The sequence below is a fragment of the Papilio polytes genome, unplaced genomic scaffold (assembly GCF_000836215.1).
Source record: "Papilio polytes unplaced genomic scaffold, Ppol_1.0 DF823692.1, whole genome shotgun sequence".
Taxonomy (NCBI): domain Eukaryota; kingdom Metazoa; phylum Arthropoda; class Insecta; order Lepidoptera; family Papilionidae; genus Papilio; species Papilio polytes.
This window is the reverse complement of record NW_013525512.1, coordinates 649,302-677,084: the sequence shown is the minus strand read 5'-3', so window position 1 is coordinate 677,084 and position 27,783 is coordinate 649,302. Positions and strand designations below refer to the sequence as shown.

The 27,783-nt window shown below is 35.4% G+C and overlaps 3 protein-coding genes across 3 annotated transcripts in view; 1 reads left to right on the top strand and 2 right to left on the bottom strand.

Moving 5' to 3' along the window:
- LOC106103944 (oxygen-dependent coproporphyrinogen-III oxidase-like) overlaps nucleotides 1-10,533 on the bottom strand; it is a 92,375-nt gene extending 81,842 nt beyond the window's left edge. Inside the window, exon 1 of the mRNA XM_013283862.1 lies at nucleotides 10,486-10,533. Within this exon, the coding sequence (XP_013139316.1) occupies nucleotides 10,486-10,533 (48 nt within the window). The remainder of the gene's footprint in view (nucleotides 1-10,485) is intronic.
- An 8,894-nt stretch (nucleotides 10,534-19,427) lies between these two features.
- LOC106104029 (basic juvenile hormone-suppressible protein 1-like) lies at nucleotides 19,428-22,922 on the bottom strand. The gene is made up of 5 exons (XM_013283969.1): nucleotides 22,804-22,922; nucleotides 21,810-21,943; nucleotides 20,901-21,734; nucleotides 20,647-20,807; nucleotides 19,428-20,531 (listed from the first exon to the last, which is right to left on the bottom strand). The coding sequence occupies exons 1-5, from the start codon at nucleotides 22,898-22,900 to the stop codon at nucleotides 19,502-19,504; spliced, it is 2,256 nt and encodes a 751-aa protein (XP_013139423.1). The 5' UTR covers nucleotides 22,901-22,922; the 3' UTR covers nucleotides 19,428-19,501.
- A 2,330-nt stretch (nucleotides 22,923-25,252) lies between these two features.
- Nucleotides 25,253-27,783, top strand: part of LOC106103943 (syntaxin-binding protein 5) — a 49,033-nt gene continuing 46,502 nt past the window's right edge. Inside the window, exons 1-2 of the mRNA XM_013283860.1 lie at nucleotides 25,253-25,280; nucleotides 26,810-26,936. Of these exons, the coding sequence (XP_013139314.1) occupies nucleotides 25,253-25,280; nucleotides 26,810-26,936 (155 nt within the window). The remainder of the gene's footprint in view (nucleotides 25,281-26,809; nucleotides 26,937-27,783) is intronic.

The following is a 27,783-nucleotide window of genomic DNA, read 5'->3' as shown; positions in this document are numbered from 1 at the left end:
CGTGTTCGTTTGTTCAACCTCTATTTGAGATAACGCTTCGAATAACAATGTATTAAATAAACAGTTATTTTATCTTGTTAATATTATAAATGCGAAAGTTTAGGTGGATTTTTTTTATGTTATAAGGTGGCAAACGAGCAAGCGGCCACCTGAATTCACCGAAATGGAATCGACCACTGCCCATAAACATCCGCAATTGCAAATGCGTTGCCTACCCTTAATCGACGAAGGAGATGCACATAAACAGGATATTTCTCCTTCCTATGCATCTCCACCACCGTCAAATCCACGTTCCCTTCCCATCCTTCTCTTATGAGAGAAAGGGTGGGAAGGAAAAGGGCTAACGTTGGGCCTCTGGAACCACACTCATCAGACAAAACGCGGAATTGCTCCCACTTCACGTCTGTCTACTGTATGGTCGTGGTATTTCATCGGGCGAGCTGACTCATTCATGCGAAGATTTTAAAGCGGGCTCTACCACAATCAGATGGATGTTTGTTAAAGTTTCCAGCCTAAACTGCTGAACCAATCTTGATAACATTTGGTGTAAATTTAGAGCGTTGTTTGAAAGAACACATGGCATAAATACCTTACTTTTAATTAACGCGGACAGAGTCGCGGGCGAAAGCTAGTTATTTTATTAAAATAGACATATACATGTTTTTAGTAACAGTTACGGCAGGCTTCCCGTCTAATAGTTAGAGGTCTCTTGTTGACAATTCTAACATAGAGCAGGTTAGTAAAGTACATTAATGAATTAATTTAACCTGTATTTACTTTAGCCACGTCTGACTCTGTGTACTTTGTGTACTGTACATGTACACAGTGTACGATGTGTACTTAGTGTACAATAATATAGGTGTTATTCGATGTGCAAAGGGAGCTTTATTTTGTCGTATTTATATTTACTTAATAAATAATACTGGATAATATCGTTTTTTTTTTTTTGTAATATCTTCTATCTTCCATTTTGAAATCTTCAATTTTTCTTTAGATATTGCAAATAGACACTCCAATTTTATTACATGCATAGATTTTTATGTTAAACATTTTCAATCATGTTGTAATATATGTCAAAAAGACAAAGGCACCCTTTTTTTAAATAATTAAAGTCAAATTACTCGAGACCTACGCAAAATTTGATAAAACAAGCGATTAAAAAAGTTTTTCGACATCGTGTTTTACACCGGGATGATTCACGGTCGAGCACCTTTCGGCCAACAGAGGGTTAAAAGGGGTTTAATTAAAAGGTTAACGACGAAACGAGAGCCGTTGTTCTTGTTATCAGTCAACGTGTTACAAAAAGACTTATTACGTTGATTAATAAAGGGAAAGAAAACGTTAATACAGGTCTTTGGAAATGCAGATAAACAACGGGCTAATTACTTCGTTCTTCTAGCTTTTAAAAAGAATTCTTATTACCTCGTGATTTACGTGGAATAGTAATGAGACTTCTATAGACATCTCGTTCATTCTCTTTAATTATCCGCGGAGAAAAGATAGATAGCACTATTTTTGTACATTAATATTGTTAAAAGATCCACGATTTGTGGACATTTTAGTACAATTATTTACTCTTTTAGCAAATTATTGATTCCTTCTTGAAGAGCGATGTTTTTTTTATCGCTTATTGCAGTTTAAGTTTTATGCGAATGTAATAAGAGTGATTTTTAACCTGTGTCGCTCACAGCATTAAAAACGTTTGTTTAAATGAGGGCTATCGCCAAACGCTACATTTTAAAGGTTGTACAGATTATGAAACAATGCATATTATAGTAATTACATTGTTTAGGAAGGCTGTATGCATTATCGTGTATTAATGAACCTAGCGCGTGTACATTACTCGCTTCACTGAGCTGAAGTAATTGCTACATTGTAATGCTTAATGATATCGTAACAGAGGACGTACTAGCTAGCTATACCAACTTATTTTACAATATTGCAGCAAATGTAGCTTTCTCAGATCATTATGAACTTTATGTTAAAGTTTTTGACCGACTTCCCGAAAGAAGGAGGTACTCAATTCGTCTATATGTTTTTTTTTATGTGTGTTACGGCATAACTCCGCCGCTAGTGAATTTTGATAATTCTTTTTTTATCCGAAAGGTAATGCTGGCAGGTGGGTCACATTTTTGTGATAATCGAGTCAGTTACTTCGATGGATGGATGGGTGGATGTTTGTTAGAGTTTGTAGCCTAAACGGCTGAACGGATTTGATGAAATTTGGTATAGATATAGAGGACAGTTTAAAAGAACACATAAGCTATTTACATTTGTTTTTTTTTAATCCACGTGGACGCAGTCGTGAAAGTTAGTACTGTATATTTAGCACTCCCTGTGGCTTTTCATTGTTACACACGATTTTTTGTTATCGCACGAACACCGTTAGTGTGAATGGGCTTTTAGTCCGTGTTTAACGATTGGTACACTTAACATTGAAGCAAATGAGCAATGTTCGGTGTTACTACCCTTCATTTATGTTTCTTTTGTTTGCGTATTGTTGTGTACTTAGGTTTAAAAAAGATGGCTGCTATTGACATGAGTTAAAATTGTTTTTTCGCTAAATTTACGCTAAATAAAATAGATTCCAGTCTTAGTTATTTTGATTAAAATACGTGCTAAATGTTCAGAGCATTGTAAAAAAACTTGAATAAATGTTAGTGGTCGTTTCCACTGTGTAATTACACGGACGATCTTTACTGCCTCGTATGTTGCGGCTCGTTTATCTCTTAACGAAATTAATTAAATGCCAGCTTCATTAAACACGTTCGAGCGGAACAATGGAACAAAAGACTATATGAAATGCAGAGCAACGTTATCGCCAACAAAAGCGAGACAATGCGCAGGCTTATTCTTATATTATATTTACAAGTTACGTTTACTTTTTTGTTTACTGTACATTTATGAATATGATACACTGATCTTTACATTTTATATAAATAAGGCGATATTAAACACTATAGGCTATGTTTTACGCTATTTTATCGATTTGGTGATTAAATTGGAAAAAACAGTTATGCGAGAAAAAGAGAAGTCATCATCATCACCAGCTCACTATACGTCCCCACCGAGGGGCTCCGAGCCTACCCTAATACGGGGTGACTAGGCCATAGTTAACCAGGCTGGCCAAGTGCGGGTTGGTTGACTTCACACATATCTTTGAATTTCTTCGCCGATATGTGCAGGTATCACGATGCTTTCCTTCACCGTAAGAACGTCGCAATTATGTACATATGAAAATTCAAAAAATCGAAAATCACATTGGTACGGCGGGATTCGAACCCAAGACCTGTAGATTACAAGTCAAGTGTTCAAACCACTGAGCCACCGACGCTCTCGTATAAGTAAAGGACAAGTGCTGTAAGTCAATAGCAGGAAAGAAGCAAGATTGCGATGGTAATTGTTAATTTATGACAAAAGCCTTCATTGTTATTTAAGCATTAATTGTTCCATTTGCAATTGAACGAAATTCAAACAGTCTACAGTGGTAGTGCCCGCTTTAACATCTTAGCACGAATGGGCCGCCACGCCCCCAGTAATACCACGACCACACAGAAGAACGGCGTGATTCCGTGTTTCGTCTGTTGAGTGTGGTGCCGGAGGCCTAATTTAAGTCCCTTTCTCTTTACCGCCCTTTTCATGTAAGGAGAGGATGGGAAGGTGAAGTGGATTTGAAGGAGGAGGAGATACATAGGGAGGGGAAATATCGTCTTTATGTGCATCTCCTTCTCTGTCGGATAAGGGTAGGCAAAGCATTTGCAATTGCGGATGTCTATGGGCAGCAGTCGCTTCGCCATTTTGGCGGATTCAAGTGGCCGCTTGCTCGTTTGTCACCTTTTGTTATAAAAAAAATTGTAACACTAATTTTTTTATGTCTAGTCTAGTGATGCTAGAAACAGCCAGTCTAGTTACGTTTGTCATCTGCATTCGTGTAATACAAAGTGACCACAACATCGTAATTAAGGCATCGCCACACGGGCGGCAGCCGCAGCTATGCGGCGACTTCACGCGACAGTGGCGCCGTTAATTAGTTGCCCAGTGCTATCTGCACGTCTGGCAGACGAAAGTAATTGGGAGGTGTGCATCTAGGTATATGGGAGTACAAACGTGCGATTTTAAATCGAAATACTGCTACGTTGTGATTTTCTGATAGCTTTTTGCAGGTATAATTTGAGTTAGTATATTTAAATCAAAGTTTTTTTATGCATATCATAAGGAGGCAAGCAGCCACATGAATCCGCCAAAATGGCGATTCGACCGCTGCGTGGGCATGTCTATGGAGACATTCGCAATAACAGATGCGATGCCGACCCTTAATACGGAGGAGACGCACATCCATCAAATCCAAGTTCTCTTTCCATCTTTCCCTCTTAAGAAAAGGGTGGAAAAGAAAAGGGACTAAAGTTGGGCCTCCGGAACCCCGTCTCATCAGACGAAACGCGGAAAGGCTCCCACTTCACGCCTGTCTTTTGTATGGTCGTGGTATTTAACCGGGCGAGCCGACCTATTCGTGCTAAGATGTTAAAGCGGGCTCTACCACTGGTAGAGTAGTAGTTCTTTATGATTGTTGCACATTTCGGTAGCATTAGAAGATAGGGAAAAAAAATATTTCTACGAAATAACTTACCTATTGTGGTGTTAGTTAACTGCTAAATAGATTATTTTAGTGTCAAAGTTGTTATTATACGAGTAGCGTAGAATAACTTCAAACTTACTCGACTCCCTTGCACCGAAATAATTAATTAGGTTTTAATTAATGCACGTGCTAGTTACAAAGTTGTCAGAAGGTTCACGACTGTTACGAACTGTAGTGCGTTTTGAAAGTTTCACGTGTTGTGGAAGGGACTTATTTAGGTTACGTTTGAAAATTATTTCATTAATTATATCGAAAATTGAACAAATTAAATGCGATGTTATCCAAATTTTATTTACTTTTAATTATTTTTTTATAAACTTTTATGTAGGTCTGTGGTTTCAGAACGAAAATGTTAGGTGAATGAGATTGATATGCATGAACGACTGATTTGATAGAACGAGATGGATGTATGAAAAAGAAAGAGAGATGGGTAGTTTGTGAAAGACGGCAAGACAAACCACGTTTACTAAATAAGTTCCGTCTCGTAATGAATTATTAGTAAGCTTTATTATTTTTTCGTATTTTATTAGGAAGTTAGTGAAGGAGTTATCACCTAATTAGAGAGTATTGTCTGGCAGTAAAAGGAGTAGAGTTAATACAGAGTCTGTATCGTGGATATTAAGTTAATGTAGGTTTTTATGAGGGTCGACTGGGAAGTGTTGGCGACATGTGTATTCTGCCTAATTCTACGTGACGTGTAGTTTCTTTTATTACCGTTACTAAGTAAATGTGAATACTGATATGAGAAATGTGACAATTTTAAAATCAATTATCATTTCAAAGTATAGGAAATCATATTTACATAAAAACAGTTTTACCAATAAAATCTTTTGAGTTCAAGTTGCTAGGAAAATATCGGAACAAGTTAGTTTAACCAAACACTTCGATAGCGATTCCGGAGGGAATCGATTGAGTTTTAAATCGGAAAAAGAAATTAAAACTATAACTTTATACATAGACAAAAGCGTTTATTAGTTATTCATTCCAACATCAAAGTAATTTTGAAAAACTGAAAACTTTTTTTACACTTTTCACACAATGAAAACAATTTTTAATAAATACCTATTAAAACAGAAAGAAAGCTTGTCAGACTAATAAACAGCCAAATATAACCTCCTTTGGTATTTAATACGTCATGAATATTGGACCAAATTAAGTTAAAAATATCTTAATAAGATGCTTATATCGTAATTAAATATCTCTGTCAAATAAGTTCTCTTTAATTATCCTCCGAAGAGCGTGAAATTTGAAACGACGTCTTTACTTCGAAATTCCTTTGATCGTTTGTAAAACTTCAAAGGAGCGTTTGAGAGTTTTTCTAGTGTTTATAAATTTGAACGTCAAAGGAGTTTTTTCCTTTTTTTGTCTTTTAATGCAGTAATAATTTGAATACCAGTCTTTGTTAGAGTTTGTATAAAATAACTAATTCTTGCTTAATAACACTAGTATCTCCCGCGATTTCCGCATGGAATTATGACAAAAAAACAAAAGCATGTAGCCTATGTGTTCTTCCAGACTATCCTCTACATCTATGCCAAATTACATCGGGATCCGTTCAGCAGTTTAGGCTACAAACTCTACTAAATACATCCACCCAGATTGTATTTATATTTTTAGTAAGATTATAAGAGTAAATACGTAAATTTGGATGGATGGATGGTAGAATTTAACTTAAAAACGGTGTTACGATCTAGTCTAGATAGATTTGTATAGCATAGGCTTAGTTTAATTCCGCGTAGCCTAAGTCGCATGCAGAAGCTAGTAACAAGCATAAATTAAATCCATTTTCTTCTTACCCACGTTTGAATTCAACGCAAAAAGACAATAGATCCTTCTAGAATAGAACAGAACAATACTTGATAAATGATACGTTCTCAAATTAGGGCAAGATGAACCCTGTTTAATAGACAATGTTACCCTCAATGCCACGTGACAGGATAGATTGCCCAATTATGAATTTAATTAATTGTAAGATAAGATAGGGCATATCAATTAAGGTTGATGAAGGACTAAATGCTACGCAAAATATAGGAATGAAGATTTTAGGGCAATACAAATTGTAAGGGACCTTACCAAAAACACGGAGAGGCAAATACATTTTAGGTAATAAGGGGAAACGTATTTCACCCCTTCTATAAATAATGATGTATAATAAAATTAAAAACAGATATTTTCACTAATGTTATAAATACAAAACTTAGAAGGATGGATGAATGTTTGTTAGAGTTTGTAGCTAAAACTACTGAATGGATTTTGATGAAATTTGGCATAGATATAGAGGATAGTCTGGAAGAACACATAGGCTACTTGCTTTTGTTTTTTTTTTAATACTACGTGGACGGAGTCTCGGGTAAAAGCTAGTATCTTATATTTACTATTGTTATGCAGAATGGGAATAAAATTGAAACACCTTTTCCAATATCTGAATGCGATATCCATTGAAAATTGTACGTAACCAGTTTGCAATAACTTCAACGTAGACCTTGTAATCTCGACATATTGGATAGAGCGCGTAATATCATTCCGAAAATGAAATTTCAAGAAATTTTCACTTTGAATTTTTCATTCATTCTTCGTATTCGTATTAATACGTCCCTATTTTATCTAAAGTATATTTTAGACTATTTATTAACTTATTCAAGTACTTAGTCCTTTCTACTTCAAGTCGGTGTTGGTCTATTGCAATTTTGGTGGTAATTGCGGCGTCTGTGTATGGCGAACGTCTATTATTGTCAATTCTGTGTGGAGAAATCTGTGAAAGCGCCTTTAAAAAAAATCATAATTTTATTATTTTAAGCAGAATTGCAATTTAATATATACAGACGCTTATATATTATGGCACACTGTTTAAATTCACTTTTTATTTTTTTTCTTTACATACACTATTTTAACAGGCCTATAGGTATTAGAAATCCAAATCAAGCTACATATAAAAGAAAGTACAATAACTTAATTAAGTCAAAGACCGTCGCTTGGATGAAGCAGTAAACGCTGGCCGGTAAACACGCGAATTGCTCGTTTGTATAGAAATAGTATTTACGAAAGCCACTGAATTTTCTTCTAGTCGGTAAGAAGAAAATAATTGCTACAATTGTAATTCTTATTTTTAAATGGAGTAGGTAAGATTTTGAAGTGAATTAATATTTTTTTAAATGGCTGGTGAAAACGATTTGTAATTTTTTGAATACTATACAAGTTTTAATTAATCTCCTTTACTTGTTCCTTTATTTATTTTGTGGATGAAAATATTTATTTTTTTTTAACTTTGATCATAAATCATATATCATACAAATCATATAAATGCGAAAGTTCAGATGGATAAACGGATTTCGATGAAATTTGACAGTTGTAGAGAAAAAACTGGAAAAACACATAAGCTACGTATTTTTCTTAATTCCACGCGGACCGAGTTGCGGGCGAACTATTTAATTTATAAATTAAATTTCGCTGTAGTTAAACGTAACTGGGAAACCGGCCATAAGGGGTGATAAAATGTATATAACTCAGCAACCCAGTTTAAGTCTCGTAATTGGATTCGTATGACGGCATTACCAAATTAATTGAACAAAATCAGTTTGATGATAATTATTTTCTTCGAATCTGTTTTAACTCATCGTAAGATTCAATCCGTTAATTTCAAAGGTACCTTTAAAAGCTTCATTAAAATAATTTAGTCAGCTCCCGGAATTGAATCGACTACTCCGTTTATAAACTTTGATGTTTCGTAGTCTAATTGACAAGGTATTAATTGCAAAATTCAGAACGATATCATCATCATCATCTCCCCTGCCTTATCCTACTCCCGTAGGGTCGGCGCACCGGGTTTCCGTCCTCCAAAGCATTCTATCATCCGTCATCTCAGTCATCACTCCCTTCTTGATCATGTCAGCTTTCACGCAATCCATCCATCTCTTTCAATTCAGACCGATATCAAATGTATGAAAAATTAAGTATAATATCGAAAGGTTCCTTCAATTTATTAGCTACTTTTTTATTTATTTCTTGGAATAAATTATCTCTTTCGTGTAAATAAACATAATTTGATTAAAATCTGTTCAGTAGGTTAGGAAATCATAGCATATATAGACATACTAGCTTTCGTTCGCGCTCCATCAGCGTGCAGTTTAAGAAAAACAAAAGCCTATGTGTTCTTTCAGACTATCCTCTACGTCTATGCCAAATGTCATATAGATCGTTCAGCCGTTTAGGCTATAAACTTTAACATCCATCCATCTAAATTACATATACGAGTAAGTACCAGTACAGTATGTACATAAGTTAGCACACCTCGTTCCTCGTTAGCGAGGTAAATTCTCTGCGAATTTGTATGAGAATTCCAACCCGTTGAATTCTTGTGTAGATATTTGCATGGTCTTAAATAATTTGCGGCGTATTTTACTCTCACAGCGGTGTGTATTCAACTTATACAAAAGATTTGTAGTTTTTTTTTTATAATATAAGGTGGCAAAGAGTGGTCACCACCTGAATCCACTAAAATGGAAAGCGACCGCTGACCATAAACATCCGCAACTGCAGATGCGTTGCCTACCCTTAATTGACGGAAGAGGCTGCGCACATAAAGAGGACATTTCCCCTTCCTATGCGTCTTCTCCACCGTCAAATCTACTATTCCGTTTTATCCTTTCCTCTTAAGAACAAGGTGGAAAGGGAAAGGGACTAAAATTAGGCCTCCGGCACCACACTCATCAGACGAAACGCGGAATTGCTCCCACTTCACGCCTAGTTCAGTTTTGTATCTATTGAAATAACTCAAAAACTATTAGGGCAAGTTTTATAATTCTTTCACCATTAAAAAGGTAATTTTTCTGTGAGTAAAATGGGCTATATTTTTTAATGTAAGCGGATGTAGTCGCGAGCAATAGATAGTTCTACAATAGAGAAGCCGCGAACAGCAAGCTAAAGATTTGAATAGTAGAGACGTCGCAACCGTTGTAGAAATAATATTCAGTACCGTAAAATAAAGCATCTTATAAGCTGATATGAAAATTTCAAAAGCAGTTATTATCGTAAAATAAGTCATATCGGTAGAGTTTTGATAAAAAAAAGGTTCGACGCGCCCTCTGCCGGTGCCGCCGGGACCAGAAAGCCGCACAGATTTATCGTGAAATGAAAACGTAATTTTACCAATGTAGAGATAAAAATCTATCGAATCATGCCGTTTTATGCCGAAAAGGGAAAAAGGTTGGGAATTTTAATATAGATTTACGTTTTTTTCTCATGTTCTATAAATATTCTTTTAGTATTTGCTATTTTACACGAAAATGCTGTATGTAATATCTTGAAAGTTCCTTTGTTAATCTGTAGTAAACTGTATGTTATTTTAAAGCGAAGAATATAACCTATAATTCAATTTAACAAACTCATTACATCTGCTATGTTAAACAATCTGTACCCGACCGGCTTCATTGGCATGAAATAATAAAAACTTTTATTGTTTACGTTTGTCACATTCTCAATTGCAAATGTCAAAATACTAACTACCTTACTATGGCAATCTTGCTTCTTGATGTTGCCAACAACACACACTTCTTTGTTACCTAATGAAAAATGTCAGCAATCACAGCATATTTTTGAATAATTCTTTTTTTAATAAAAAGCCCAACACTTATGTCACGCTTTAGGCTATATATTTTCACGCCATATTTTGGGATTAACATCCTAATGTGGGAAAGAGACCATAAGTTGCTGCCAACATCAAGCAAGTAAGATTGCCAAGGTTTGTCATGTCATGTCATTTTGATATTTAATAGAATATGTTAAAAAAAACATAATTTCATGCGGATGAAGCCGCACGGGAATAGCTAGTACGTAATAAACGGACTTCCTACCACGATGAGGTTGTGCTCCCGATATTTGGGCACAGTTGCCTGCGTCATGTTCACAGACTGAAGAGATGCGGTAATGCGAAATACTCACGTCTATTACTTAAAGAGGTTGGCAGAAATGACATCGTTTGACGCGATCGTTATTCCCGTGGGATAATATAAAATCCCAAGATGACAATAATCTAGTCCACTAAATTTGTTTTAAAAACATAAACGATGTTTTTATGTAAAAACCGTTTTAACTACAAGCTATGTTGTATACCAGAAGTATTTACGTTGTTGCGTTATGTGGATTAGCCGGTCTGATTTCCCAAAGGATTTAGCATTTCTACATCCAACCAACTCGTGTTTTTTTTATTTTTAAAATAGTAAGTTTATCTAGTTATACTCAAAGCTCGGTAGAAAAAATAAAAACGTTGAGTTGTTTATGTATAACTGACTTTCGCCCGCGACTTCGTCCGCTTGGAAATAAATAAATTAAAATCGAGTAGCCTATTTTTTCTTCAACACTATCCTTTACGTCTATTTTAAATTTCATCGAGATCCATTCGTTTAGGCTACAAACTCTAACAAACATCCATCCATCTAAACTTTCGAATTTATAATATTAGTAAGATAAACCTAGTTAAATTCGTTTAGTTATTGGTTATTTTTTAGCTTTGTTTATATGTCTACAGCTTTAATTAAAGGTTATTTCCACTACGACATCAAGTGCCACTAACCAATAAGCTCCTAATTTGTAGTCCAGATCTTCAGATGATCGGGTAAACCGTTTGCTGTAAAGTTATGCATAAACGTAACGTAATTACCTTAATTGCATTAAACCAAATTGTCAATTAACCTCTGAACCCTATAATCGATTTTGAAATGTATTAGTCACTCCGCTATATAAGACCCAAAGTGGCTCTTAAATTTTATTATCTTAACGTATTACCTGAGGTATTTTTTTCACATACAAGGTTCGAATCTAAGCGTTTTTCCAATGGAAACAAAAAGTAATTATTTGTTGTAAAAACATCGCCTGGCGTTAAGAAGATTATAATTGTAAATTATATTTTTATTATGTTGGATTTTAGTCAGTAACTAATAGATTTACAGTGTATTATTTGAAAATATTTTTATAGTCACCCATAGTCTCCCATTACTAGTCCGGCGGTAGTCGAACTGTTCTATTAAAACTGTCAGAAATGAAAGTCTCAAACAGGCTTTAAAAGTCTAGTTAACAGTCGTACTAATATTATTCTACTAATTTTTTTATTAATTTTTGTTCCAGGTAAACAAAGATGTCTATTTCGTTAAAGTCAAGATACAACTTCTATGGTAAGATGTACACCAGTAAATGTTTTGATTGCAATTGGTTTATCTTTTAACAGTGGTAGAGCCCGCTTTAACATCTTCGTATGAATGGATCGTCTCACCCGGTGTAATACCACGACCACAGAAGGCGTGAAGTGGGAGCAATTCCGCGTTTCGTCTGATGAGTGTGGTTCCAGAGGCCCAACTTTAGTCCCTTTTCCTTCCCACCCTTTCTCTCATAAGAAAAGGGGGGAAGGCGAACCTGAATTTGACGGTCTAGAGAAATGCATAGCGAGGGGAAATATCCTGTTTATGTGCATCTCCTCCTTCGTCGATTAAGGGTAGGCAACGCATCTGCAATTGCGGATGTCTATGGGCAGCGGTCGCTTTCCATTTCGGTGGATTCAGGTGGCCGCTTGGTCTTTTGCCACCTTATATTATAAAAAAAAATATGTAACTATTATTTTATCCATATAGCAAACAGAAGGAGTAATCTATGAACATCTAATGCATGTTATTACTTGTTCTGTTGTAATTAAAGTGTGTATTGTTGATTAATGAAGCCGGCGCTTCGTCGGCAGTAGTATTTTCTAATCTCTCGAGAATAACAGCACTTTTCATTATTCATCGTATCGAAAGATGTATTTTTTGTAATTATATTACACTTAAAATGATGTATAGGGTTGTATTAAATAGATAACTAATCAAATATTTATTTAGAATACAAGTAAAGCTTCATAATTCACTATACCTTACTATAATACGAAAGTAGATGGATGTTTTTTAGAGTTTGTAGACTAAACAGCTGAACGGATCTCGATGAAATTTGGCATAGATGTAGAGGATAGGCTATAAGAACACATAGGCTACTTACTTTTGTTGAGCTAAGAAAACAATCTATAAGTTTTTTAAATCTATTCTATAATAATAAAGCGTAAACTCACACTTCTTTGTTGCCTAAGATGTCAATTGCAGCATATTTTTGAATAACTCTATTTTAGTAAAAAGTCCTACACTTACGTCACGCTTTAGGCTATATATTTTCACGTCATTAAACTTGGGGGTAAATATTTTGAATAAAAACCCAAATATGGGAAAGAGACCATAAGTTGCTGCCAACATCAAGTAAGTAATTTGACAATTGCAAACAATAAAATAAAATTTCAGCTACACACACAGTTACAGCTAAAAACAGCTAGTCTTGAATAAAATTTAACTCTACAAAATTAGGTATAACAAAAGGGTAAAATATTACAGAAATAAAACACTTACGATAGTATGGATTCTTAAAATAATATTTTTTTTTCTAAAACTTTCATTTGTTTTCTACTTTTTGAATCTCCGCGATGATAAATTTCAGTCAACAATCTAACGGCCCCTCCGTTAGATTCGTTCGTCCGTCATTGAGAAATCGTCTCTGCCATCTATCGCCATATTTTTCTTACAAACTTGTTTTTCACAGGGACTACGCAAATATCGTAATTTTTCATCTTTCAAAAACATGTCATTTTTAGATTTTCGTGATGTTTACATACCGGCCTTTAAGGAATGTTTAAAACATGAAAAATTTTATCTATTTAGGTTTAAATTAATCTATAATAAGTACTTTAAACAGTTACAAAATTGTAAATCTTACTCATGTTATAAATGCGAAAGTTTAGATGGATGGATGGATGTTAGAGTTTGTAGCCTAAACGGCAGCACAGATCTCGATGAAATTTGGTATAGACGTAGAGGATATTCTGGAAGAACACTTATTTCCACGCGGACGGAGTCACGGGCTAAAGCTAGTATAACTAGAAGTAGATTAAAAGTATATAGCTTTCAGAATTTCTAAAGTCGTACTAAGATGTTTTCTAAGAAATTCTCCTTCTGAGGTTAAACTCGTCGACTTTGAAATTGTTCAAATTTGTCGAAGCCTAGGTCTGGAGAGTAAACTCGTGTCGAGTGTTTGAAAGGCTCTCTCGTTAGCCTCAAAGGTTATTTTTGGTTTTCAGAGGCCTTTGAAAGCGACGCTTTTAGGAGTTCTTTAGTGGCTGGAGTTAGCTTATTGAAGTTTAATTTTATCTGTTTTAATATGAAGTCATTTTGTACCGCAAAATTAGATAATTCAATGTTTTAACTTACTCTATATAAAATTGTATATTTATGAAAACACTAGCTTTCGCCCGCGACTCCGTCCGCAGAAAAGTGAGTAGCCTATGTATTTTTCCAGACTATCCTCTACATCTGTACCAAATTTCTTCGAAATCCGTCGAGCAGTTTAGGCTACAAACTCTAACAAACATCCATCCATCTAAACTTTCGCATTTATAATATTAGTATGATTAGTATAATATAAATAATGTTCAAAGTAAATCAGGCAATTGAATCAAAAGTATTAGGTATGTCAATAATTTCAAATATTTAAAATTAGTTTTATCATAATATTATACAAACTTATTCTATAAATCTATAGTTGACAACCCTGTGATGAATGTGGCCAGTCGAAAGGTCTGTTGCGGTAATTTGTCAGGGCAGGGATTACCCGACGCGGTCCGCAGACAGCGGCCCCCGGATTACGCTGACGTGCCACACCTGGGACTGACGTGGGTTTGCTCTACAATTAAATATTCTGTATATAATGAAAAATTAATGTCCATGATCTGTGTGTAATAGAATTTAAAACTACCCATTTAATTCGGAAGTTAAGCAAAACCATTATGGGAAAACAAGCCATTATGGTTAAAACACCTTAAGTTAAAAACAATACCCTCTTGTTATTAGAGAAAAAAGTGTTGCAATACCATTAAAAAGCCCCCAGAATAACTAAATATTCATTGAGTAGTGCATAAACTATGTTGCTCTTATAAAAAGTTAGAGAGCGCATTTTCAGTCGGTTTTCAATTGAGTTCGCATACAAGTGAGTCAATACTCCGACCGTTTCGAACAATAGGCATAACTAAAACGAGGGCATTTCTACTCGATATTACTATAAATGTTGGAAACGTGCCTTTGTTTTATTAACGATTCTATGAACAATTGCACGTATAGTTATAGCATTTTAATTGTAGGAACAAACTCAATTTATTCCAAAAAAATATACCACGCAATTGTATGTATAACTATATTGTTGCTATTAAAAATTATAAGGCGCGTATTGATAATTATATGCCGTCATTCCAGCGCATGTAAAAATCAGCTCATGTTTTTGTTATCAAAGTTGACATACGGTGTTTTCCCACATTATCCAAAACGAGCTTCGTGTCTAGTACCTAATAACATATATTTCGCTATATCTATAATTATAAAGAGGAAAGATTTATATTTTTGTACGTATTGTAATAACTCAAAAACTAACGGGCCGATTTACAAAATCCTTTCACCATTAAAAAGCTACGTTATCATTGATTGTTACTCAAAGTTTTTTTTATTATTTTTTAATTTCACGCGGTAGAAATCGCGAGCAACAGCTAGTTGTTACATAAATAGGTTATAAATATTGATTTTAGCTATCTCAATTTACAGATAGACCTTTAATATTAAATATAAAATCTTAATTGCTTCGGAATTAGTAAAATATTCAAATACAAGTTTTAGCTTTTACTTATTAGGCAACGATAACATCGTAGTTGTTTTAACCCTGTTATTATTGACGTATTTATCTATCGTAGATACTGATATATTGAAAGTTGTACTCGTAATTACAGTTTTGTGTGTTAAACCTTTGCTTAAAACATAAGATACTAATCATAGCTTTGTAATAACATAGGTATGTTACTATTATATTCCTGTGTGATTTATTTCAAAAATATAACGCTTTCATATTCTAAACTAGCATTCGCCCGCGATTCCGTCCGCGTGGTTTAAAAAAAAAACAAAAGTAAGTAGCCCATGTGTTCTTTTATCGAGATTTGTTCAGCAGTTAAGGCTACAAACTCTAAAAAAAAACAAACATCCATCCGTCCATCTAAAGTTTCGCATTTATAATATTAGTACGATTAGTATGATTGACTGTTGACAAAGTCACTATGTTATTTTATCACAGCTGCGGTTTTTCAATACATTTTTTATCAACGTAAAACTGCTCCAAAATAGCTAAATTACTAGAATTAAAAAAAAAAGTGAGTACTCTATGTATTCTTCCAGAGTATCCTCTACATCAATGCCAAATTTCATCAAACCAAACCAAATTTCATCAAACCAAACAAAATTTCATCAAACCAAACCAAATTTCATCAAACCAAACAAAATTTCATCAAACCAAACCAAATTTCATATCCGTTCAGTCGTTAAGGCTACAAACTCTACGAAACATCCATCCATCCACCCATCCATCTAAACTTTCGCATTTATAATATTAGTAAGATTCCCATATTTTCTTTTAAAATGATCATATACAAAGTGTAAATAAAAAAGATACATTTTCAAAGTAGGATATCATGTAAGGACAGGTTTCAATTTTTACTGCTCTCACGCCATTTTTACGATGCGACGAATAAAATATCAATGTACGGAGATTATAAAAGAGCACAAAGGTTATGACTTATTTTACAACATCCTACGTAGAAAGCATCTCAGAGACATAAATATCGTAGGTACAATGTGTTGTGGGATTAATCTTTTACACAACAGCGATGCGTTTGTATTTTAAAATTTTAGTTTACTGAAACAATAAACTGTTATTATTGTTAATTTTATTTGAGTTTTCACTGCGAATACAATATAAAAATATTATTTACTCTCCCATTAAAAACAATTTGTTCTAAAATATGTTTTTGCCCAAATTTTGTGGTAAAACATACTTTTTGGCAATGTAATTAGCCTTTTTTTTTTAACAAACTTTTACTTTTTTAATCGATTTTTTAGAAGGAGATACTTAATTCGTCTGTATGTTTTTTATTGTTTTTTTTTATGGTAAAAAATCTTTTATATTTTTTCTTATATATTTTTTCCCCCTTTTTATATTTAGTTTTTATTTTAAGTTTTGTTTTAATTCCCCTTAACTTACGCCTTCTTGCTTGCATCCTTTCAACACTTGTAACTTCTGATACGTTTTGCGTTGAAATTTCTATTACAAGTTCGACTAAATATAATTCCCAATATCGATTTTGTAATATACAAGGTATAGATTGATGTTCAAGATAGAAGTCGGCTTTTACACTGATATTGACGTTGTCTTACCATACGGTACTCCATCAAAATTACTAATACGTAATTGTGTGACATGTGACGTAGATTGATGGCCATCGATACTGGGTCTACAGCCTTGTTACATTACATTAAGTAGATAGAACCTTATATCCTGTGCAGCAGATGTGACACAGAAACTTCAGGGAATATCATCAGTGAAATTAAACTGCGTTGTAATAGAGTAATGTTAGTTTTTACTGCTTTTCTTTCCTATCCTTTTCTTGCAAGGATGGGATGAGAAACTGTATAACACGAAAGTAGGGGTATATAAAAGGGGAATCATCTCTTTTTAAAGTTTAAGACTGAGTGTAATGTTAAGTTCTTGTGTTTTTTTTCTTACTCTTTAACGTGTTCTGTGAAAAACTGACGCTACGGTATACACCGCAATATTTTCTTATTAAGATTAAATGATTATCATTCTTTCCATGCCTCCCCCCTCGATTAAAGTTGTTGCAATATGTTTGCGGATGCTTTTAGACTAGGGCTAGGTTTGTTTAAGATATAAAAATAAGATAATCTTACCTGTTAAAATTAAATAGCAATAAAACATATGTGAATTTTATTGCTATTTAATTTTAACAGTTTTGGTCATAGAGTAAAGAAGTGGCGTTATAATCTATGTTTGATTGTAAACTTTAATATTTTAGTGCCATTGTTCATCTATACTAATATTATAAAGTGGAAAGATTTGTAATTTTATATTGAAATAACTAAAAAACTACTTTGCCGATTTTAAAAATTCTTTTACCATTAAAAAGCTACGTTATCACTGAATAAGATAAACTATTTACTACTTTATATTTTCACGTACGAAGCGCAAGCTATCAGCTAGTCTGATGTAAATAAAGAAATTGACCCTTTTTACATGAAAGTTGATTTCCTTACTTCGATACATAAATGTAATTAATATTAAATTTTACAATCGAACGTATCATTAATTAAACTCTGATGCTGTGATATGAATTTGTAGCCGCGAGCGAAACATCACAAAGGGGATTTCATATAACAATTTACGGTTAATTAACACACACATTTCGATGACTTTGATCTTTGTACATGAAATACAATTAATTTACTCTATATTATATTAATATTTAGTATATTATATGAATAACTAGTTATCCAAACTTGTATTGGCAAAAAGAAAGTCTTTAAAATAACATAATTTTATAAATGAGTAACTGCTCGCATCTTTGCCCGTGTGAATTTTAAAAAAATAATAAAAAATATAGCCTATGTTTATTCATTGATAATGTAGCTTTTTAACGGTGACAGAATTTTTGAAATCGACCTAGTACTCGTAGTTTTTGAGTTCTTTCAATAAATACAAAAATACAAGGAAATAACCTCTTCATAATATTAGTATAGACTTCAGGGAATCACACATACACATTTTGTATTATGGTAACTTTATATGGAAGTAATTTGGCGTGCACTTTAACCATTGGCTTGTATCTAAGCAACTGTATTTGCAGTGGCTTGTGGACAAAAGGCCGACAGATTAATCCCGGCTTTGTCCTTTCGTGCGTTTCAGATAGCGTTACCTAAATTGTCTTGTCACATGCAAGCCGACCTACTCTGAATAGATTGCAAACCGACAATTTCCAAATTAATTTGGAATTCTAGATCTCAGATATGTGTTTATGTAAAAAATGATATCCGACTGTGTTATCCAAGTTTATGCTATAAGTAAAGAAGAATGCTACTGCCAAAAATTATTTTTTTATGTCAGAACTTCTTGTTTGAGAAATTCCATAGATGAGGTAAAAACATACAATTTGTTGTGAGTAATTTATTGTCGCTTGTCTTTTGTTTTAATTTTTTAATTTTAATCTGTTGATAATATTTAGCTTTTGTTTTTATGATTTTATTAACTGTGTTCATGTAAATAAATGTTTTGAAATAATTGTGGTTTTATTTTTTTTTTTCTTTCGATTTAAAACTAAAAATGCTCAGAAATGTATCGCAAACTACTTACATTAAAATTGTCATATTTAAATTAATCATACAATAAGTATTGTAGAGAAAATATGACTTTGCAAAGGTTCTGTAATTTTAGTACTACGAGTACATTGCTATTAATGGAACAAAAAGAGAAAGTTTATCTTGGAAACAATTCGAAATGCTTCATGGAATACAGAGTAGATAGGTAATTGAAAATTCCGATATCGAATGCCGATGTTTTCATAACTACATTTGTTGCCTTTTTTGAGATGAGTAGAGCTCTAGTGTTGGGGAGTTTTTATTCGATTAACAGGAATGTGGATATTGCATTTCAATGTTCGGAACTTTCCATAGGGAGATGGCTTTGCGTCGAGTGAGAACAAAACAATTTTAGCCGGTACAAATACTCGAATACCTTCTTTTTTTATAATATTTGTTCAATCCGACAAAGTTTTGTCAAACGAATCGATATCCACATTTGTTTGAGGTTCCTCTACGTTACTTTTGTAGGATTTTTACAGAAATAAGCAGAATAAATTTAATAAATGCTTTTATTTGAAGTCTATGTTATATTACTATTTTGTTTTGGTTGTATGTTTGTATAGAATTACAATCGCATCATCTGGTCGGTGCTCATGAGCATGACATCCTTGTAGGACCAACGCACCAGCATGTCGGTGTCCAGGTACGTGAGGTCGTCACGCTTCATCACCAGATCAGAGGTGTCCATGTGCTTCACTGTGTTGGACAAACCCATGTCCTTCCTGTACACCATCACGTCGAAGAATTTCATGTTATTGGTGTAGAAGCATGTGACATCGACGTCCCGGTCGAAGGGGAAGCCGAGAGGCATGCTGTCAATACACGTTGTCCAACGACACACGCGACGGTCCTTCATGATGCTCATGTCGATGGTCGGTAGAACGTAGCCGGTGCGTACGGGCGTCACGATCACGAACAGCTGCAACTTCAGACCACCAAGGTGACCAAGAGGCAGGAGCAGTCTGTGCGGGAAGCCGAGGCGGGTCTTGTACCACCAGTTGTCTACCACGCGGTCGCCGTTGATGGTGGCGGTCGTGGTGTCCATTCCGAACATGTTGCGAGTCCAGGGTCTATCCATAATGACTCCGTGCATGTCGATCGAGTTGCGGACGATCGTGTTCTTGCCGGTGTCCAGTTTGTAGAGGAAGCTGTCGATCTCGACCATGTCGAGGCGTTTGTCGTTGACGCTCATGAGGCGGCCCATGCAGTCGTATTTGGGACCGATGAAGACGCGAACCACGGCCTCGACCGCTTTGTCGGAGACGACGTCCATGGTGACCTTGAATGGATGATGGTTAAGGCGACGCATGCGTGCGACGTACGTGTAGTCGGAGCGCTTCTTGTGCATCTCGGACTCATCGAGGTACAGGGCGTTAGTTATGTCCATGTCGTATTCATCCATGAAGGTGACCAGTTCGTCAGTGACAAGGCGCTCGATCTTGACTCCAGGGAAGTCGAGCTCGTCGCGCGTGTATCTGGGCAGCAGCTTCTTGAACAGGACGACGGATTCGACGACGCGCTTCATCACCCTCCAGAACAGCGGATCGCGTAGGCATGTCGTGTACATGTCAAGAGCGGTCGGCACATACGTGTACCTAGAAAATTGATAGGAAACATTAATCTAAATAAATGCGGAATTATTTTTTCTGTTTAGGATGGCAATATTTTTTTTCTAAATCTTTTGTAATTATATGTTGCTGATATACGTACTTGTTAACGTTGTAAAGGTTGTAAGAAAGGAGTTGTTTCATCACGTTGGTGACATGGATGACCTTGGCGTCGTCGTGCTGCAGGCCCATTCCGCCGAGGATCAGTCTGCACAGGTACTCTACATCCTCAGTCTTCTTCAGGCTTATGGTTGTTCCGTCACGCTTAAGAAAAAGAACATATAAATGTTAGTAATCTTTCGATGTTAATATAAAAAATGATGTAATTCTAATAACTAATAACCACTAGATACTTACTCGGACGATTTGTCCAGTAAGGATTCCTTCACGGATGATCTTTTCGATGTCGTCCAACAGAATCTTATCCTTCAGATTCTCTTTGGTGACCAGCTGAACGTAGTTGTGACGGACGGGCATTTCATCACCAGTGTGCAGACGGATCTTAGGCCAGTAGCCGGTCTTGAGGACATCATTCCACATAATCATCTTAATATCGCAAAGACCGTGAGAGAGACGCTCGAGACGGTATCTCGCCAACAATTGCTGGTAGCCGTACATCATCACCTCTCCGCGGCGTTCCTTGTGCAGACCATAGACATCATTGGTCATCCAGTAAGGATAGTTCATGTGCAAGTAGTACATGTATGTGTTCAGGTCGATGTCCTCGGTGAAGTAGGCGATTTTGTCATCCTTGGACAGAACATGGCGGACGCTCTTACGCCAGTCGATGACGACGAGGTTCTTGTCGGTAACCTTGATGCCGTAATAATCATAGATGAACGGGTCCTTGGCCGCTTTAGTCATTTTCATCATGAAAGCTTTGTTGATGATGTGACTGTCGACGAAGAAGTAGGGGTAGATTTCGTAAGGAGCAGGGATGGTGATGCCGCGGCAGTCGAGTCTGTGGAAGACGGCGCAAGTAAGAGCGTAGACGAACATGCCGCCGTTGATGCGCTCCCTAAGCCAGCAGGCGGTCCTGATGAAGGAGTCGAAGTCTTTGGCGAAGTACAGCAGTTTGAAGACCATGACTGCCTGTTCGATGTGCAGCTCATTGCTGTGGACGAAGATCTCGCCGCGCGGCAGCAGGCCCATCTTGAACATGCCGATGAACTTCTTCACGACATCAATTTGCTAAAAGAAGAAAATACGTTGAGTATTTATCACAAAAAGGAGGCAAGATTTATATTTTACTTTTGTTATAATTACCAGATACTTGTCGAGATTCTCCTCTAGTACGTATTCGCGGGCGACCTCTTTAATGTCATCGTACATTGTTGGCTGTAGGATGTGGTTCAGCAGTTTCATTATGCATATTTCCTTGGTCTTGATGTCCAAGTTCACTGTACCAAAAATGAAGTTTATTTTATCGATTAAAGAACACAGTAACAGAACACGTTGGTCTTATGCTTATGAAAATTTTATTCAGTGTTATATTAAAGGGGTAATTAATTTTGAAGTTTGCGTATCTCCGAAACTAAGTCGACTGTTTAAAAAGGATTATTATTTGACGGAGTGTAGATACTAAGAAAACTTGTGCTATCAAAGTGAAATTTTCCACGGAGACAGATTTTATTAAATTAAACAAAATAAGCGCTACGAAAACTTGGTCTGGCTGCTTTAAATAAAACTTTTACAAACAAAGCTTAAGTTACGCGGCTAGTATCAATTTTGTAAGTCCATGGAACTGGATAAAAATTTTGAAAAGTTTCTCAAAACAAATTTGTAAAGCACTTAAGCTCGCTTGTTGTCTAAGTATAACTTAGCCTTAGTTTTACTTGGTACATCTGCTGTTGAAATGTAGACTGAGGTATATTTATAGTATAAATAAAATAATCAAATTTTCTTCGTTCTTACGGTGAAGGAAAACATCCTGACAAAACCAGCACATATAAGCGAAGAAATTCTAATTGTGTGAAGTCAAAACCCGCACTGGGCGAGAGTGGTTGACTTAGGCCTGGTCACCCCTAAATTAGAATATGCTCCGAGCCCCTCAGGGACGTATAGTTAACTGGTGATGGTGATGAATCTAATTTTATGACTAACAGTTTACTTGCAAAACATCAAGTGAAAGGATTAAAATATATTTCAAATAGTCACTCCTGTAATATCGATCTATCTTAAGACTCGCGTTCGATTATCTCATTCTCAGGTGTCTAAGCCAGCCAAGTCAATAAATGCAAATGTAATAAAATTCACTCACTCATCGTATCCTTTCCAATAAGGAATCCATAATGGTCATCCTTGACGACGGAGGCCGTAGCCACCGCGAGGACCGCTGCCAACCACACAAGCTTCATGTCTGCCGAGGGGAATGTGCCTGATCCATACATACACCCGGCTTATATACTCGCTGAATAAGAAAACAACATTATCACCAACAAGCTTATTGTTTTGGCATCACCTCTATGATAACGATAACCCCTTTCTTTACGTTTCTTTTTATTGCCCTTGCGAGTTCGAACAACGCAGGTGATTGAAAGGGTTTGTTGCTCGCTAGTTTTGTATCTGCCATTGTTATAGACTGACACCGTTGAGATCCTCTTCAGCTAAACGGAGCAAGAGTTAAGCATTTAAAAAATGTCGTTACGTTGACTTTTTACATTACTTTCACAGAAGGGTAGCTAACATAGACGGGCATATTATAGGCTACTTTTTAAAAATTCCGCGCTGTCAAAATGGCAGACTAGACAGCTATCTCTGGAACGGATGGACCGATTTGGACGTGACTTTGACTGAAAGATAGCTGGTAGAAGGTAGATGCACGGGGGAATGTGGTAGATGACTTAAATCCGCGAAACGAAGTTTTCGGACGACAGCTCATGCAACAATAAAAATGCTTCGCTGTTTTAAGCTGTTTATTATTTAATTTCTAAAGTCGTTATGTTTCTTTTAATATCCTTGTTTTTCTACTTATCTGTTTACAATAGTGTATTGTATTTATCTATAAAAATGGAGGCGTGAAATGTATATAGGTTCATGACTCGCCTATCTCCCTTTACGACGTAATGGATAAACAAGCTACAAGCAACACTAAATAATAGACGTTCATAATTACAAGATAGCTTGTAACTGACCATATTAATGCTTTCACAACTCTTATTAACAACTAGCTGTTCCGTGCGGCTTCATCCGCATAAAATTATGAAAAATTTATTTTATTGTTTACATTTGTCAAATTATTAATAGCAAATGTCATAATGACATGATATGACAAACCTTAGCAATCTGTCTTTCTTGATGTTGGCAGCAACTTATGGTCTCTTACCCACATTAAAGATTTTATCCAAAATATTTACCCCCTAAGTTTAATGGCATGAAAATATATAGCCTAAAGCGTGACGTAAGTGTAGGGCTTTTTAAAAAAAAGAATTGTTCAAATATATGCTGCAATTGCTGACATCTTAAGCAACAAAGCAGTGTGTGTTTATGTTTTATTATAATAGTATAGATTATCTTTTTAATATCACTTATAAATCCATACTTAGGATCCTCTTAGGACATTAACTTTAGACTATCAATGCGGTTGTGAGAACTAACCTAAAATTTGTTTCACACCTCAAAAATTTTGTTAATGGATGATTCTTTTATAGAAGTTTTTCGGTAATATGCAATATTTGCAATTATTGTATAATGTTTTAATGAATTATATAATACAAAGTTGCTAAGTCGATACAATTAATAACCTTCAAATTATAAAAGAGCATTTATATAACAAACAAACAGATTGTTACAATGTTGCTATGTTTTTATTTCGAGTGCATTATTGGTTGTCATACCAGGTCATCTATTTTTAATTATTCGTTGCTAACTTTCGTGCGAATATTATTTTTTTATAATATAAGGTGGCAAACGAGTAAGTGGCCACCTGAATCCATTGAAATAGAAAGCGACGGCTGCCCATAAACATCCGCAATTGCAGATGCCTTGTCTACCCTTAATTGACGGAGGAGGAGACGCACATCAAGAGGACATTTCCCCTTCCTATGCATCTTCTCCACCGTCTAATCCACTTTTCCTTCCCATCCTTTCCTCTTAAGAAAAGGGTGGAAAGTGGACTAAAACTAGGCTTCCGGCGCCACACTCATCAGACGAAACGCGGAATTACTACCACTTCACACCTGTTTTCTGTGTAGTCGTGGTATTGCACAGGGGCGAGCCGACCCATTAGTGCGAAGATATTAAAGCGGGTTCTACCATATTGTCCACGAAGGTAATATTTAATATTTGAAACACTGATTATTCATGGTGTTTTAAGAAAATGTTAAGACTTAGTGTGAATTGCTACAAAAGAGCGTCGGTTGCTCAGTGGTTTAAGCACTTGACTTGTAATCTACAGGCCTTGGGTTTGAATCCCGCCACGTACTGTGATTTTCGAATTTTCAAATGTACATAATTTATCCGACGTTATTATGGTGAAGGAAATCATCGTGATGCCTGCATATATCGTCGAAATTCAAAGATATGTGTGAAGTCAACCAACTCACACTGGGCCAGCTAACTATGGCCTAGTCACCTTTACTTAGGGTAGGCTCCGAGCCCCTCAGTGGGATCCTATAGTTAAACTGGTATTGGTGGCTACAAAGGTAGATGAAGACCGAAGAAAGTATGCAGTGTGAGAGAGGATATGCTTAAGAAGGGAGTGGATTAAGATGACGGCTGATAGAGATGTATGGTATGGTACATCCTATGCCGACCCTCCCTAGGGATAAGGGCAAGTTGATGGTGTTTTTTAATATGGTTCAAATTTAACCTATAAAGGTCAAATAGTAATCGAAAAATGTAATCTATTGAGAAGGGAATCGCGTAATTTTGGCTTACACTTTCAGTTATATCTCAAGGATCGGATATTTCATTTATTCTTAACTAACTTTGGCCTGCGACTTTGTACGTTTGTAATAATAAAAAAACTTAGTGTTGACCGTAACCAGGATTTATTGAATTGTCTATTGTAACAAGTATAAATAAATATTAGTATGCTTAAAAAGACCCTTCATTTCAAGATTTTATTCAAAAGATTTCTACTTTTTCTTTTTTATTTGTTATTTTGTTTATTGTCAGCTTCAATTTAGTTGGAATAAAACTAGCAATATTCTTATGAAGTATTTTTCTCTTTTCAAGTTTTAGTACTTTCATTTAGTTCTTTGTTTCAAATATTACAATGATAAGTTTCATTACTTAAGCAGCTGTTTCTCACCAACTGTGTTTTATTTAAGAAACGAGAACCTACAATAACGAGACGACTGAAAAATAGGTTAAATTTTGAGAGGAAAAATGCTAATTTCAACGAATTCCCCAGCGAGCCTGAATTGAAAAATTACCACGAAATATTGAGAATAATTTTATTGTTTGAGAACCCCGGGCCGTCGGAATGAGAATATGCCAATTTCTTAGTAATACAAAGTTTAACCATTTGTATATGAGTTACGTTTCTAAATTTTACTTTGAAACTTTTACCATCTTACTTCTTACTAATATTATAAATGCGAAAGTTTAGATGGATGGATGTTTGTTAATTTGGCCTAAACGGCTGAACCGATTTCGGTGAAATTTGGTATAGATGTAGAGGATAGTCTGGATGAACACATATGCTACTCACTTTTTTTAAGCCCACGCGGACAGAGTCGCGGGCGAAAGCTATTATTTCTATAATATCTGTGAATCCTTAGTACCGTCATCAAAATTCAATGTACAAAAACAGCTATACTGAGATTCATTGGTAACTAATTCAGTACCTTAGTGTAGACTTCTCTTAAAATATCTCGCCAAAAGAATACCTTTTAATTAGTCTTAGGACCTGTCCCACCAAATTGTAAATTGTCTGATAATCGAACGTTTAAAATATGTGATGGAAATATCAGATGCTTTTGTCTTATTTGGCAGTGACGTAATTTTTAACCTATCTGAGCCTCTCTCTATAAGCCAGTGGTGGGACAAGCCCTGAGTGTACAATACTTATTGTAAAAAAGAAAGATTAGATTGCTTGTATTTTTGTTTCAAAAATTCTTTCGCCATGAGACTAGTACCTTATTACTTGGTAATTTAGTATATATTACCATCAATAGGAAGGGTGTGGATATGACAGAAAACAAATGAAGTATATTTTTTCCTGTCCAGAGGGAGCAGGACTGTAAATATTCTCTTAGGTGCCATCGTTGTTTTACAAGTTAAGGAATACAAAAATTGCATCGTTGACTATCACTTTAAAGGGTTATTAAAAGAGGTTCTTTGTCCACAGACCTTCCGACACGGGTTCCCGTTCTCCCCGACAGCGCTGGCTTGGGACCCTATACAGAAGTTGCTCGCGATCGGCGACAAGGGCGGTAACCTCAGAATGTATCCTTTTCAAAAAGTGGAGCTATACACTGGTATATGTAGACCTGAATAGAGATGGATGGATTGCGTGGAACGTGACATCAAGAAGGGAGTGATCACTTTAGATGACGGATGATAGAGTTATTTGGAGGACGAAAACCCAGTTCACCAACCCTACAGAAGTAGAATATGGTAGGGGTGATAACACATACTTGTTTGAAGTAATACTAAATTATAACATTGAAATTAAGGGCGAGAATACATGCTAGTAAAATGAAGTCATAGTTGTAATGCCCTGTTCACACTTAGCCAGAACAGTCGAACAGTTGCGACGGTCAGTCATAGATTGTATTGACTCTCTGGTACCAGTTATTTTTCACACTGTGGCAGTTAATTTTGAGATTGACAGTCCATTTATAGAGCTACTGACCAATTGTTCATGTGTCATGTGTCATGTGTCAACCGCGCATAATTAGCTTCTGGCTCAATGGTAACCCATGCCAGTAAATATTTTCATTAGACTGTAACACAAGACTCGACAGTTTAAAGCTGTAAATAAGAATGCTCTATACTAATATAAAAAATAATTCTTTTTTTTAATATATTGAGTTTTATTATCTTACGATAACCGATGACCTGTAACTAGTTGTATTAACGTCATCAGTAATTAATGCAACAATGTAACTTTTGTTGCTATCTGAGAAAATTTTAACTCGCTTTTTTACCGAATACATTAACAGGAAATTATTAATAACATAAGGGAAGAAATTTGTATATTGGCATAGCTATTTATGGTCAGAAGCATACATAAAGATAGCATTTGAAAACAATAGCGTTTAGAGTGTTCCTCGCACAACAGTTGTGCGAT

What these genes read in the sequence shown, in the direction of transcription:
- LOC106104029 (XM_013283969.1), bottom strand. Translation starts at nt 22,900, where the DNA reads ATGAAGCTTGTGTGGTTGGCAGCGGTCCTCGCGGTGGCTACGGCCTCC. An exon ending in AGAATCTCGACAAGTATCTG is followed by an intron (nt 21,735 to 21,809) that starts GTAATTATAACA and finishes TTCTTCTTTTAG; the next exon opens with CAAATTGATGTCGTGAAGAA. An exon ending in AACCTTTACAACGTTAACAA is followed by an intron (nt 20,532 to 20,646) that starts GTACGTATATCA and finishes TCAATTTTCTAG; the next exon opens with GTACACGTATGTGCCGACCG.